Source organism: Spea bombifrons, chromosome 6 (genome assembly GCF_027358695.1).
Source record: "Spea bombifrons isolate aSpeBom1 chromosome 6, aSpeBom1.2.pri, whole genome shotgun sequence".
Taxonomy (NCBI): domain Eukaryota; kingdom Metazoa; phylum Chordata; class Amphibia; order Anura; family Pelobatidae; genus Spea; species Spea bombifrons.
In genome coordinates, this window is record NC_071092.1 from 1,440,058 (window position 1) to 1,455,857 (window position 15,800).

General features: G+C 39.3%; 1 protein-coding gene across 1 annotated transcript; it reads right to left on the bottom strand.

The window, feature by feature from the left end:
• Nucleotides 1-822: 822 nt before the first annotated feature.
• WNT5A (Wnt family member 5A) lies at nucleotides 823-12,844 on the bottom strand. The gene is made up of 5 exons (XM_053470052.1): nucleotides 12,623-12,844; nucleotides 7,948-8,078; nucleotides 6,716-6,963; nucleotides 3,908-4,200; nucleotides 823-1,417 (listed from the first exon to the last, which is right to left on the bottom strand). Exons 1-5 carry the CDS (start codon nucleotides 12,626-12,628, stop codon nucleotides 959-961), a joined length of 1,137 nt encoding a protein of 378 aa, XP_053326027.1. The 5' UTR covers nucleotides 12,629-12,844; the 3' UTR covers nucleotides 823-958.
• Nucleotides 12,845-15,800: the final 2,956 nt, after the last annotated feature.

Below are 15,800 nucleotides of genomic sequence, written 5' to 3' on the forward strand. Positions count from 1 at the left end.
TATGAGTTGAATATATATATTAAAAAAAAAACCTGTATAGTAAATATTTTCTATTAAGGTGTTTTTAGAACATAAAATGTGAATCACGGATGTTTTTTTTTTTTTATAAAAAGAAAGTGTGATGTGTATTTATCCAGGATATCAAACAGCAAGAACTAAAATAAATATTAAAAAAAAAAAAAAAGAGAAAAAAAATTCTGGACAGAGTTTAAAAATAAAAAAAGGGGGGGGGAATAAAAAGAAAAAAAAATTGTCGAACCACTTTTGTTTTGTAAAAAATTTATCGGTGGTAGGTGGAGTGTTAATCTACAGTACTTTTTTCTTACCTGAATCGTCAGTGAATCATTGAGGGGGAAAAATATGGTAATAAAAAAAAAAAAAAAAAAAAAAGTCTGGTTGTTTAATTTTGATTATGGATATTTTTCAACTGAATAATTAAGACTTTTATGCAACATAGAATGTGCATTCCCAACATTACGACAGACATATCACATAATGAATAGTATAAAAAAAAACAGAATAATGAAGTCAGAACAGTAAATAAATGTATTGATGGCGATTAAATATCAGAATACTTGTTTAACGAATTAAACCACCACATCGAGTCGATCCCTCAGCCTGATGAACGGATTGCTGACCAATCCCATTTACTCTCCCGGATTACTCAGGTCTCCGTATAAAACGTGTCTTTCACCCATTGTACAGGTTCCAAATTCTGTGCATCTCTGACATAGTTTCTCTACTTATAAACCTCTAAAAGTCTTTATTTCTGTAAATAAATATTTTCTTTTTTTCATTTTTTTTTCATTTCTGTTCTTTCAATTGTTTTTTGGTTTTTTTGTTTCAGAAAAGTTGTGGAATACAAGGAGAAATGGATCCAGTTGTCTTCTGACTGCACCTCCCAAGTGATCTCTTTAAATAGAAGTGGAAATTTCATATGGTCCTTAATCTGGAGTCTTTACTTACAAACAAACTGATCGACGATCTCTGTGCATTTCTTGCATTTGACGTAACAGCACCAATGAAACTTGCAATGGCACCTCTCAGTCTGAACCGTTTTGAACTGGTCGTACCCTCTGCCGCAGCACATGAGCTCACATCCATCCATTCCCTCCGATGTTTTATTGCACAGCCTGCCCTGGGTCCCCAAAGACCCCGTACTCTCGTTACGAACACAATAGTCCGGGCTTGGGTCGATGTAAACCAGATCGTACGTGGTGGGCAGGTTGAACTTGCTGTTCACCTGAACGAGCTTCCCCCGCGTATTCAGCTTCATGGCAGCGGCGCTGTCGTATTTCTCCTTTAAGAGGTCGCCGACTTTGCGGAAGTCGGCCAACTGAAGCCAACAGGTCTTCAAGCTGCAAGATCCAGATACGCCATGGCACTTGCAGGCAACATCCGCCAAGTTACTTACGGCCTGGGGGGGGAGAGGCGAGAAACAGTTTAGAGAATCTTCTTGACAAATACAAATAACCAAAAAAAAAATGTGGTAAATAATCCATTCTTGATACTTGGCCCTAGAATTAGTTACTAATAAAAGCAAAAACTGAAGGTATAGTTCAGGGGCGTCCAACCTGCGGCCCTCCAGCTGCTGCTGGACTACATCTCCCATAATGCTCTTTCAGCTAAGGGTCTGGCCGAGGCGTATGGGAGATGTAGTCCTGCAGCAGCTGGAGGGCCGCAGGTTGGACACCTCTGGTATAGTTGAACCAATATTAGTATTTTTGGATAATACCGAACTTAACAGGAAACGAATGTTGATTATAGTTGTAATGACCTAATGAGTCAATGAGGTTTCATTTGCTGTATGTAATTCATCAAAAATAATCATTTGTAAGATTTCTCAGCTTCTTGTAATAAAAAGGAAAATGCCAAAACAATATAAAAATAAAATCCCCTTTGTCTGGCGCTGTCGTTGGCAAATCATAACTCATTATATATATTGTGGTTTTGTTTTGTTTTTAGGACTTTGCGATCCACTCACTGTTTGTAAAGTTGTGGCATTAAAATAAATAAATAAATAAAAACTTCATCTTTAATAACTCAAACTGAAACAATGAAATTAGCTTTATTTGTACTGGATCCCATTTCTAATTCCTTACTGCATAATCTGATTTAGGCAACGTTAAAATGGTTAATAACGGTTCATATTTTTCACGCACTTGAACTAGATTTCCCCAGGTGCAAAATTGGGATTCCAAATGGGAAGTCAATCTCCGACGTTTCAAGAGGTCGGTGACTTCCTCCAACCGCAGAGCTCGGTCTATATTTAAACTGTGCGGGGATTGGATGGGATTGGATGGCGTGACATTCTTGGAAGCTCTTCACCTCTATGTTCTAAATTGAAATGACTCCCAAACAAAGTGCTTCTCGTGCTGATGCAGCCTCTTCACGAGTGGACGGAGATGACCATGTTTATGGCCAACTATAAACCTGATGAACCCAATCTTGACAAATTCTTGAAGCCAGATTGCCCTAGCCATAAATATGTTACTTTTGACACCTAGACATTCCAAAGACTTCATAGGATGTTCCTCTTTCTTGGCAACTTTATACTACGAACATTTGGCAATCTCTCAAGAAAAAAAACCTAGCTTTCTTCTTTCCCACCACAGGTGGGACCAAAACCCCCGAGAAGTAGAAGGATTTAAAAGCCAGCTGTTCCCGACGTGTAGACTATGATGTCCACCACCGAAAAGAAACATATGTCCCACACTGGATTCATTTTCAGTTTCACCGATGGACTTTGGCGAATTGGCTTTAATAATTCAATAATAGCCAAATATTGCAAAGACCTGAACCCCATTTATATGCCTGTTGCACCAAAACGAAAGTCCCTTTTGTGGCTAATTAGCCCAATAGCTCCTTGGCTTATTATTATTTACGAGCTTGGAAATGACTCTTATTCTGATAGCACCCAATAAACGTCTTAATGACACAGAAAGAAAATAGATATTATTAACTGACATGGATTCCACATGAGTTCCCAATAATACGCGTACCCAATAATAATCTCTCATTATCCATCAAGACTCCATGCTTTAAAAAGGTCAGAGTGAAGGAATGTTGGTTTCAGTCATGGAACACTAATTATGTTATTGCAAATATCTATTAAATTAAATATAGAACTTCATGTTTCAAACCAGTCATAGCTCCTTAAGATACAATGTTGAAGGCTCTATGACTTGGTCCTTGCCAGTATGTGGTCCCTGTTACGGTTGCCCTATCTACCAGGCAAATACTAAGCCTCATCGTGTATAAAATTGGTTGCTGAAAGATTTTATACTCAATTTCCATCCATATTCAGGAATTTGGGTCATAATTTTAGTTGGCAGGTGGCAATAACTAGGAGATGCAGATATTAGGAAGATGCCACAGGGGACCATCTGGCCAGGTCTGGAGATCTCACAAGAAATAACCCCCAAAACACCATAGAAAGCAGCAGATCAGAGGCAGAATTTGGAAATAGCCCTATGGAGTTTCACCAGTTTGGTCTTATAGGAACACAAAACAAATGGGATGCAAAGACCCCGATAAGAGCCATTCTGCTAACCCAAGTAAACCTCCCCTGGTCTCCTCTTATATCAAGGATAGAGCAGGAATTCTAAATGTGGTCAGTGACCAAAAAATGGAGAGATCAGAGTTATTTTACAGCAGCCTCAGGTCTGCAAAAGGGGCAGAAAGACCCTGAAGCAAAAAAGTGGGCCATTAACCCTTTACTCCTTAAAAAAATAAGTCATTAAAAGGGGATCAGGTTTTATTCCTTTACCTGGAATATCAGTTTAATTAAACACAGAAGAAACACTAAGTAACAATCCAGGAAATATAAGAACGACACCACTGCTGAAAATGGATATAAATATTAAAGCATCTAATTTAACTCCCCAATTATTTGGGGGTGACTTACCCTCCTTCCTGCTTCATTGTTGTGGAGATTCATCATTGTCCTTGCACTCTCATAGGAACCCTTCTGGTAGATCTTCTCTCTTTCTCTGGCATCCACAAACTCTTTTGCAAACCTGTAGCCATAATCTAAATTATCTCCACAGCCACCCCAAAGCCAGTCCCGGGGCAAATCCTTGGGTCTAGCTGCCCTGCTGCAGCCACAGGTGGAGAGCTCCCCCTCGCGACAGGCTCGGCTCACTGCATTCACTACTCCTGCAGCACTGATGGCATATGTGAAGGCAGTCTCCCTGCTTCCTGCAAAAACAAGGACAGCTCTTGAGCCCTAATGCCATGGATTGCCACAGGCACAAGACATTCACATACAGAAAATATACATCCAGTTACCCCACGTACACCCTTTACTGACATTCTGGAGAAAGTCCAGTGGAGGGCAACTAAAATGGTGAATGATTTGCTGGATATAAATGATCAGGAACCAATTGGGGGGTCTGGCTTGGGGAGAGAGGGCATTTAAACACTTAAAGGGGTTTAATAAAAGCTTGATTCAAAAAGGAGTGTGGTAGGTAAGTGGAACAGCCTCCCATCAGAAGTGGTAGAGGGTAATACAGCCAGGAAATTTAAACATGAATGGATTCTAGATTTTTGTGTGTATATATTTGGGGGGGGGGTTCTATTTATTTTAGCCTTTAATATTTTTAACTCACAGGCAGATTTTTGACCAAGAAAAAAGTTTTAGATTAAGGGCACTTTGATTACCCTGCAGGAAAGAGTTAAAAGTCTCTTGTTTTTTTATTTATTTTTTTAAGTTGTAGTGAAAGCTGTATCTGTTCATCAGACCAAGAGACCCTGAAGCAGAAATATCTCTTCCTATGAAATGAAACCAATATGGGCAACATGTTTAGGGAACACTTTCCATAATAAATGAATTCTATTAAAATACTTTGTTTCATTGTATCCAATAAAAAGGGTCACTTTTTATAAAGTCATACATTGTATTACAAACACCCCCTTGCTCAGAATGCACCTTAGAAACACTGAAAATGTAGAGTTTTAAAGCCATTGCAGAAATCCTTCAGGGTGTTTATATTAAATGATGAGAAGCATATTCTGTGCAGAGCCTGAAATGTGAGCACTATGTGTGTGTGAATCGCATATTGTCTGCAGGCTGCACACAGGCCACAGGACAGCTGAGATCTTACATCTAATGGCACAAAATAGAAACTCTGTCCTTGTGATGGATAAGCTCTTCTAAAAGCTACAAGGGGGGAAATAATACTCTGTTAACCCATTAGTCTCACAAAGCCTGCAATACAAAGCATGGCATGTTTTTCCCCCTTAAACTTTAGGAAGCACTTCAAATTATTCTAAACTTCTTTAAAGTTTTAAAGTTTGCCAAAATGCTCTTTGGTGGTATTGCAATGTTCTGTTTCCCCCAGGTACTCAAAGGGTTAAACCAATTTCAATAAGATATATATATATATTTTTTTAATATATCTGCAGGTGTTTGTAAGGATATGAATTCAGAAATAAACCATTTTTTGAGGTTCCCTCCCTAGATTTAAAAAAATATTTAAAAAAAAAAGCCTAAATGATGAACTTAATGGGCTAAACCTTAACATAATAAATGCATATATTAAAAAATGAAGGTTTAATTGACAAATGAATTTCAAGGAATGTATCTCCATTCACCTTTTATGTGCAATTTTTATACACAATATTTTTAGAGCTAAGTGTGCAAAATGAGGAATATTTTGCTAATTTTAAGAGACACTGATGGACTAAAAATGACCATTAAAAAGTTCCTCCAAAAACATGAATTCAGTAAAGTAGATAATCTTTCAAAGGCCCTTCATTTTATTTCAGTTAATTTCCAAGAAATAAAAAAAATCTGATAGATGGGGATATTTTGTTTTTCTGGTCAGTTTAAGAAACTGAAGCCTTGTCCGACACCGATTCCTCGGCCTCAATGAAAGCTCCTTTCAAGGTCCCAGCCAAAGACTCTCAGAATTTGGGCATAAAAAGCAGCAGTTACTTTAAGTGGCTAATTGCACTTTTTAAATTGCCTTTTGATTAACTCTTGAAGTACCAGAAAGATGTGGTCATGCATGAAATAGGATTTGGGTGGTACAGATCACTCTGGTACCTGAAAGGTTAACAAATAGACTCACCCCCCCCCCAGACATCTTAATTATATTTTTACTTATAGATAATATGTCTGGGGCATTGGGCTGTCACATAGTGAGGATTTCATTTGTACTCAATCCAGAAGAGGAGAAAATCTCATGGGTCCAGATAAAGGATAATGTGGACTTAATGAGGGAATTTATCCATATTTGAATTATTAGATGCAAGATATATATTAAAAATCATCTATTGTACAACTGTATGAATTTGCATTAACAGTAATAATTCTGCGCAGATTTTACAATTTAGTCTTCAAAACAATTTAATGCATGAATTTCGATTAAATTAAAGTCTAGTTGGGCTGAATGGGGGTTAATACGGATAACCGTGCGGAGATTAATTCATTTGTAAATAAAACATACCTTATTATTTTTAAATAGTTTTTTTTTCTAGAACACAAAGAAGTCTAAATCTAGATTTCAGAAAACAGAATATGAAGTTAATATGAAGCCAGTTTTTTTTTTTGTATACAGTGTAAACCACCCGTAAAAATATTACAGATCGCTTTTAGATTGTCAGCTCATTGGGTTTAGGACTCTCTACACAGGCAGTGTGGTCTTTGTACTGCGCTGCTGAATATGTTGGCGTCGCCCCTGCGAATGGAAGGGTAAGGAGCGGCTCTTACCTATCTGCATGACTCTGCCAAATACCGACGTGTTGTCCACGGTGCTGCAGTTCCACCTCCGGTGCCTGAACTGGTACTGGCACTCCTTGATGCCCGTTTTGGCCCCTTCCCCTATGTACTGCATGTGGTCCTGGTACAGCTGGCACAGCTTCTTCTGCCCCTGGGAGAGGCCGGACAGCTGGCTGCACAGGGGCTGCGCCCCAATAATGTACACTTCGGGGATCTGCACCGGATTCATGGCCAGGGACCTAGGCAAAAACACACAAAGGGGGTCACAAACTTTACCCTTCAAACGCCGGAGAAGCCACCCCCTGCTAGAGACAGGGGTATATAGACAGTAGACACGGTGAGGCTGGAGGTGGGTGGGAATTTTAACCATTCAAATGCCAGGGGTCTATATTATAAATTGAGATGAGGATTTTAACCCTTTAGATACGAGTGTGTATAATTATAATAAATTAGGGGTTAAATACATTTGAGGATCTTAACCCTTAAAGTGCCCGAGTGGGTTTTCAGACTCCTGGTCAGGGACTTAGTTAAAAGAGAGACCCAGGAGGCCAGATATTTTTAGGGATTCCCAACATAAGCAACAGAGACTCCGAGGGTAAAATGTTTTTGTAAAACGATTTAATACGAAACACCAGAGCTCAGGTGAAATCGCTGGCAGATAAGGGGTTAACAATAAATCACAGAACCATGGGTGAACAACAATATTTAAGGAAACATTGAAAAATTGAACTTCATTGTATCATTCAGCAATAAAAACAAACAAACAAACAAATCTATGTTTAACGCCGACATCCAAGAGTTAAACGTGGATTTAAAAACAAAAAACATCTCAGTGCATTTTTTTTATCCTAAAACATGATTTATCCAGATCTACAGAAAATAAATGAATACGTCCTTATATTTTTGTCAATCTCAGTTTTTAGCCAAACTGATTTTTGTTTTTAAAGTTTTTTTCAAAAAACTAAAATTGTCAAATCAATATTACAAAACCTTAGCAGGCGATTGCCTTATTTTTAGCTGCTTATTTTTCCCTTTATTCGTATAATAATAAAAGAAATAAAAAAATAAAAACCGAAAACCGCCCTGTTACTAATATTCTAAACAAACCCCGGTGATTTCTCTAATCTGCAGAATAAATCAGACATTTAGTGATTTTTTTAAATTACATTAAAAGAAGCGACAGTTCTTTTGGATAAATGAGAGATAATGAAAGGGTTACTTACCACCACGAACCGGCTCTCACCACAGCCTGAGACATACAACTCAGGGTGACCAAGAGTAACACAAGGTGCCTCGAGATCATTGCACTGCCAGGTACCCCAAATCCCGAACCCCTTAATAATCCCAAGGGTTTCTGAAAAAAATAAATATGCATTTTATAGAAAACTGTAATGGATTTATATATATATAAAAAAAAAAAAAAAAAAAGGTAAAATGCAATAAAAAAAAAATCCGGTGGAACAGAAAATACCAGATATAATTGCAAAATAGAATTCTATGTTCTGTTACAGTTTTTAAAATCACATAAGAATTAACAAAAATTGGCAATATGCAAATGCAATTATTTTTCTAATATATGTGCAAAATAATTTATTTTACACACCCGGACTATCATTTATAATCTAAAAAAGCACGAACCCTCTAATGGAATTTGGCAATTGTCGGGGTGTCCGTATATTTTGGGCTTGTTTGGGGATGATGGGGACAGACAGGGATATGATGCATTCTAAACCCAAATGGGAATTAGAGAATCACATTGTTCCAGGGAGTGTATAGCCCTCTCCCCTCCCCCTCTCAGGGCAGATTTGGGATATAATGCTTTAATTAATGAGCCTTCTTGTACCAGCCTCCTGCCTGCTAACAGATTCAAAAGGATATCAGGGACATGTAATAACTACTAACAACACTGAGATTGAGCAATCCCACAGCTGTCAGGACCACAATACTCATTACTAATCTATCTGGATGAGTCTGCTAGATATTCTGTAAGGGGAAGGAAAAAAATGGGATGGATTTTAGGCAAATACCTAAACTTTTCAATGATACAAAAAAGAAAAAAAGTAAAAAAACAAAAAACAAACATATTGCAAAAAATGCCTTTCTGGGTATTGTACTCCTGAAGCCCTTGACCAAGAGGTTGATAGAAACCCCTGAGCAATAAACGTTTCCCTCCACAAATATTCTTCCAAATACCCCAAGGCAGATTCCAGATCAGAAGAGTCTGCCCCAGTGACCAGTAACACCAACCATCTCATCCTTTATCTTCCTCCCCATAAAAGATCACAGCGGATCCCAACAGATCCTTTTAAAACCTGGTATTTCTCCTGGTGAAACTTTATATCTGGTGCCCCAACCATCTCTGCCGGGAATCCCTGCCTGTCCTCACCCAGTCTATATACCTATAGCTTACTATAAACGCTATAGCACCATTCTACAAACCCTAAAATAATTGTTTTCACTGTATTTAGACAACATTCCCCATTTTTATATATTGCATTTATTTCACAATCCAACACACTCAGAATATCCCTCGGTATCCCATATCTATTTATCACCCAGCCCCTACCTTAAAACATTACCACCCAGAAATTATTATAACACACCCAGCCCCCCAGGGGGGGAAATGATATCAATTATTTCAGGGGAACTGCTTCATCAATCATCAGAACATAAAGCTAATTATCAGCACATTATACCGAACCCTGTGATAGTTTTAGAAAGTATAAAATGTATCCAGCTCCCAGTTCACAAAAGTGTTTCATTGTGTTTGTTTCTGAAAATATTTCAATTAAAAAAAAGTTTCATTTTCAAAAACATAAAAATACAATGTTTCAAATAATGTTTCACTGCATGCAAAAATATGTTTATAATGCTGGGAACTAAAAAAAAAAAAGTACAAATCCAAAAATGTAATCTTTAATTCCACTGAAAACACTAAAAGTTCTGAAACAAAATGAATGAGAGAAAAAAAAACATTGTTTTTTTCATGGGGTGAGGGGCAATTTTTTTTCATTTCTGGTTTTAGGTTTGTTGGTTTTTTTTGTTTGTTTTTTATATCTAAACTCACATTCAAGTTGATACATTAGGTGTTTGAATGGTTTATAATACTTAGTAAATCAAATCGTATACCAAGCATTTTGTGGACAGATTTCTACCTAAATTCCTACTGTTTTAAGTACAAAATAAATGATGCCTTTCGATAATCATTCTTTTTTTATTCTAAACCTCTGTGTATACACAGAGACATCTAAGAAAGTAGATTGTAAAATTGCTCAACATTTAATTACATTTGGAATGAATAAGATGAATTTGTTGCAGCAAAATCATATATTTCATTTTTGTAATAAATTGAAACATGGCAGTTGAAATATTAAACATAGTCCTGATATTTTAAAATAAATTTAAGAAGCCTTTAAATTATTAAATTAACCAATAGCCAGGTTTCTTCTTGAAATACGTTTCTTTGAATACATAATCTAAGGGCTCTGGTGAAATAAAAAATAAAGGATCTAATGCCATATGTGATTAAAGACTCCTGTTAATCATTTCTAAATTCATCTAATATGTTGCATTTCATCATTGCATTATGAGACTGTAAAACCAGATTTGCAAATAAAAGTGTGGATACAATTCCATACAAAGACTTAAGACTATAAAATGTCTTTTGGGAGAACTGTTTGGTGGGGTTAGGGGGGTCTGCTTTTTATTTGGATTCAACACATGGGGGCCCCCTTCTCATTCTGGAGTTTGCAGAACTTAAGAAAAAGATGCAATTAATTCCATGTTGTGGGGGATGGGTGAGGAAAGGGGTGTATATACTTGTCAATGTAATATACAGGAATTTTATGATTCTAAGAAAGCAGTTTGGACATAAACAGCATTCAGGTAGCTGAGAAAATTGGAATTAAATATTAAAATAACAGCCAGAAAACTCTTGTTATGTACAAGGAATTATTCGGTGATTTATAGATTAGAGGCGTTGGGTTAAATAACTACAGAAGCTGAAGCATTTTCTTAAATGACAAGTATACAAGGTGGTTTAATTTTTTGAACAATGAAATCTAACTGTTTTAGATGTGAAATATACTTCTTGGAGAGAGATCAGACCTAAAGGAAAAGTTTGTTTTCCAATAAAAGGGGCTTCTAGAAAGTAACCTTTCCATCAACAAAAAAAGGTTATGTGTAAGCGCAAGTGGGTCTACCACAAAGCATCAGTGCCACCCAAAAACGAATCAGTGGCCCTGGGCTCAGCGTGTTTAAGGAGTCCTTATGTGATCTCTGGATCCGTGGTGAGCTTGGCCATGGCTTTAAAGACATTTACAGGGCAAGCAGTGGGGTGGAGAATTTTGAGGGGGCACCACCAGCCACCATCACAGGGGCTATGGACAGGGTTTGACACCCCACACACCAGCTGCTGAGGACTGCATATCCTATTATCCACTCTGAGACACGGTAGCCCCAAACAAGCTCTGTACATGTATGGGACCTGGAATTAGTGGTTGGGACCTTTATTGCATGTGAATTGTATGTTGCAGGGACAATGCTTTCTCAGCTGCCACTCCAAGCCCTTGAGTGGGGTTTCCCCACAAGAAGCTTGGGGTGCAGCAGGGTGGATAATGGGCTGTGGCGAGGACACTATGGGCTAACATAGTTTTCCAAAATGCTACAAACAGTTTATCCAGACCCCATTCATTAACCCTGCGCGTGGCTCATGGTTTGGGATGCTCTTTTAGGCTGGAGACAATATATATCCGGCCAGTAGGGGGCATCATCAGCCACAAGATGTCCACAGCTCACCTTCCAGCTGGACTGTAACATGACATCCCTGCTTTTCCCCTGGGTACTTAGGGCAATAGGATGTGGGTATAGGGAGAACACTTAGAAGGGGAGATTCTGCTCCTGACCTGAAGCATTTCCTTTGTGATAAGGTGGTCTTACCGGTGACATGTTCAGCTCAGCTGCCCTAAGTGTTGGACACCAGTTAGCAAGTTTTCTACAAGCTCATATGGTGGATCTGGAGCTTCACAGAATGATGGGACATGGTCTGGGGGTTTGGGCTCTTACAGTAATGTCTGGCATTAGAAGTTTTAATGACTATTGTTAAAATAAGCAGCCCCCTCCACTCCTGTATGAGGGTCTCTGATCCCCCTATTTAATAAACTGTTTTGGGGGGTATCATCTTACATGAGAACCTCTCCACCAAATGCCCTAGCCTTTAACTCCCACCAGTACCCTCCACAATCTAATAAGGGGGTCGGTTATGTCAGATACCACGGGCAGAATACAATTTTAGGGTCACAGAGAGACCCCAATATTTTCTGTCATAGTAAAATGTATATATATCAATAAAATCAGGTGCCTAGACTGTATGTGCTTTAACTGAGATGATATGCTGAAGAGTTTTTTTGTTGTTGTTTACAACAAAAAGGTGAATAAAGAAGAAAAAACTTTGGCTTTCTAGGTATTTGAGTCTGCATAAGAATGATGGGAGTTACTGCTGTACTTAGTTCCTAACTTGTAACAGACGTTCAAAGACAAATAAAAATTACAGATTGCCTTCAAAGAACTATATATAGTTTTACCAGGTCCTGGAAAAGCCAAAAAAACGGATTACCGTATTTATTTAAAAGGTGCTTCCCTGTGTACACAAAATATAATGAAATAGGAATAATATTCCAAGAAAAAGACAAAAAAACTGAATTCACCCAAATGATGTCGCAAAATAGTTTCGGATATTATAATCAGAACTTCTCCCCCCCCCCCCACGAAGGGGTAATAAGGTATTTATTCAATATGGGGTAATATAAAATAATTAGTGAGGGGTGCTTTGTGGACAGTCTGGAATTGGGGAAAACTGAGGTTTTTATCAGAAATGTATACTCAAATTCTGAAACTTACCTTCATTGTGTTTCAATCACAGAGAGCAATAAAATAATCCAAATTTGAGTTAAATCCAGAATAAAGGTCCCTGCAGCTCCAGAGAATCCAAACCCCAGAGGAGGTGAGGTCTGTGATTTTATCCCTGGATTTAGAAGGATCACAGGCTCCCTTTAATCCGGATTGATAAAGCTGGAACCCTAAAACCAGATCCTCTTGGGGAATGGGTCCTCAGATATTTGCCCCCCAATCAATGCTGATCCAGGTAGAGGGTAATTCCCAAGTCCTGGGCTTGAATCCTTGAAACCTCGAAATACCCCTCTGGGAGAGAATTAGCGAAGCTTTCACCCTCAAATCTCACGCAAAATGCACCAGCAGAGTCCATCGGGGGGTACAAGAACGATGAGGGGGGGGTTCACCCCAGAGACACAGGACCCCAGAATCTGGAGCAGCGCTTCACAATGTGCAGGGGGACCCCAAAAGTGCAAAGTGCCCTGAAACCCCCTGTCTCATTTCAGGAGGAAAAACGGGGTGCAGGAGGCTCACACTCAGCCCCTGAATACCGGGGTGTCAGGAATGCCCTGTGGGGTACTTAGCGCTCATCCCTCGGCTCCGGGCTCTGTGACTTCACCCTGGCTGGGGGAGTTGGGATCCTCTTTACTGCTTGATGCCCCCCAACAAAATCAAGATCAAGTTTCCACTCAGTGGGGGAGCGCTTGCAATCCACGCGTGGTGGGAGAGGGGTATATCCAGAGTTGCTGGCAGGAAGGGGTTGCTTGTGGACTGGCTCTAGCTGCACCTCTGTGTCCCTCCTGTGCCCTTCTCTCTCTGCTTAAACTTAAGAAGTCTGAGCTGAGAAAACTCCAGCCTGGCGCATGCGCACTGCAGCCGCCTATTACAGGACAGACTCTGCCTTTAAAGCTGCATCACCCAATACAATGAGCTCCCAATTACTCAGCCACTGCCTAGGGGCTGGAGGGAGCCCCCTGCATGGGGCTAGGAGGGTCCCGAACCCACAGAAGAAAGTACAGGGCAGATTTCTAGTGTGGGGAGAAATTGCCCTCACCCAGACAGCTGCCACAATGCCCCCTAGTAGGGACATGTATTTTAAGTAATGCCCCTTGAATGTATCAGACTTCCCACTCAAACAGAGCGAGACAGTCAGTGATTCGACAGAGCTCTGGCTTAGAATAATGTGAGTAGTTGTCAGCCACTCCACATTGTTCCCGAAAATGTCACTTCTCTGTGGGCAGTTGGCGGGTCACCTATTCCTGTGACCTTTAGAACAGACACTAACTTCTGCATACCTGCCATCTATCCTGATATTAAAGGCATAGTCCCTCTTTAGTCCCTATGGTTCCTCGGATTCTCCTTTTTCCTCTTCCAGAGAAGGATCTTTTAGGATCTGTCCTTCAAGAATCTCTCCTGGTGACAGGACCAGATGATGTGACCTGAGGCAAATTAACCCTGGAATCCGACATTTCTTTTATTTATTTGATTTTTTGGTAAGTTGGCAGGTATGCTCCAGGCTCCAGGAAATGACTGCAGTATATCTAATAACAGGACTGCACCTTTATTTCTTTAAAAGTGGCATTATCAAAGCACAATGAGAAACTCAAACACTGGGGAGGAAACAGGGCTCCTATCGCTTTGCCATTCAAACGCTGAAAAAAAAACAGTTCAAACAAACACCTCCTCCCAGACAGACATGGACCTGCTGTGGGCATTGTACAGACCTAGAATGGGGAGACTGGACCTGCTGTGGTCTGGGGCTGCTGGACTGCATGTAGACTGGTGTTACTGGACTGGATACAGACTGGGGTAACTGGACTGGATACAGACTGGGGTAACTGGACTGGATACAGACTGGGGTGAATGGACTGGATACAGACTGGGGTAACTGGACTGGATACAGACTGGGGTAACTGGACTGGCTGTGTGCATGGTAGTGACCTGGCACATTGGTTCAGCACATTAACCTTAGATTTCATTAATGAATTATTAATTATTATTATCTTAATATATAGTTTGGTTAATTAAAACATCAAATTACAAATATTGTACGGTCAAAGAGAGCTGGATAAGTTTGCAAAAATACATTGCACCCACCACAGGTTTCCAAGGGTTAAACGCATTTTATTCTCCATGTGTCTTTTTAAACAATATAATTAGTTATTTATTTGGAAATGTATTATTGTCAAATTACGATAAAAACACCCATGAGGTTCCGGTTGAGATAATCAGATAAATGGGGAATTTCGGTATTTCCAGCAAAATAGCATTTAATTAGGATTAGTTTGAAGGGAAATAATGAAGATGCAATTACTTTTTTCCCTGATCTATTATATTAAACATTTATTATAGAGAACACAAATCTATCCACATTTATACACCGTCCCTTTTTTTCTAGCAGGGGTATGGCACACCCATGTTGCTCTCAAAGGGTTAAAACGGGGCAAACACTTGTAACACACTTTAAAGCAGAGTTACATTGCTGCGATCACAGAAAACATTGTAATCATTTGGATGTTAATCTCTTCAATCAGCACCAAAAGAAATGCCATGAGAGATGAGGGCAGGGGCTGTTATAGTGAGGTGATGAAGGGGTTAATCCCTGTGAAGGCAGGGACTGGAAGAGAGAGATGATAAAGGGTTAATCCATATGTACTGAGCCTCTGATTAGTAAATGTGAGATCTGGAGCATGCAGTTGGTCACTGCACAATATGTCCAGGTGGGGTTATAGCTTCAAAAAGCCCTGTTTGTGAGCTCAGCCAGGATTTTATTGCCCCAGTTTGCAGAGGTATTTCAATGACCCCCTGTAGGAAGCTGCACATTGTTTGGTGTTAAAGGTCACGGTTGAAATCACTGGAATCAGAGGGAAATCACATGGGTCTGTTAAAGGGAGTAAAACATCCAATCACCTGAAATAAAGCAATAAACAGCCCCAGCTCTTCCCAGACTTTTATAGAGGGGACTACTGTGTGCAGGAGTCAGGAATTCTGCAAGCTGTACAGCTGATGGGGACTGCCACTCCCAGCATGCTTAGCCAACCCAAGGCAACAGAACAAAAGAAAATATACTTCTGGTAAGATATTCCTGAAATTCTTTATATTCTGTGAAAATAATAAAAATCTTTGACGATATTCAGCACTCTCCTCCAGCATTTAAAGAGTTACATTATTACAAATATTAACACTT

Excerpts from the sequence above, each read along its gene's own strand:
- WNT5A (XM_053470052.1), bottom strand. Across the intron at positions 6,964-7,947 it reads GTGAGAGCCGGTTCGTGGTG|GTCCCTGGCCATGAATCCGG; the intron begins GTAAGTAACCCT and ends GTTTTTGCCTAG. Across the intron at positions 1,418-3,907 it reads ACAATGAAGCAGGAAGGAGG|GCCGTAAGTAACTTGGCGGA; the intron begins GTAAGTCACCCC and ends CTCCCCCCCCAG.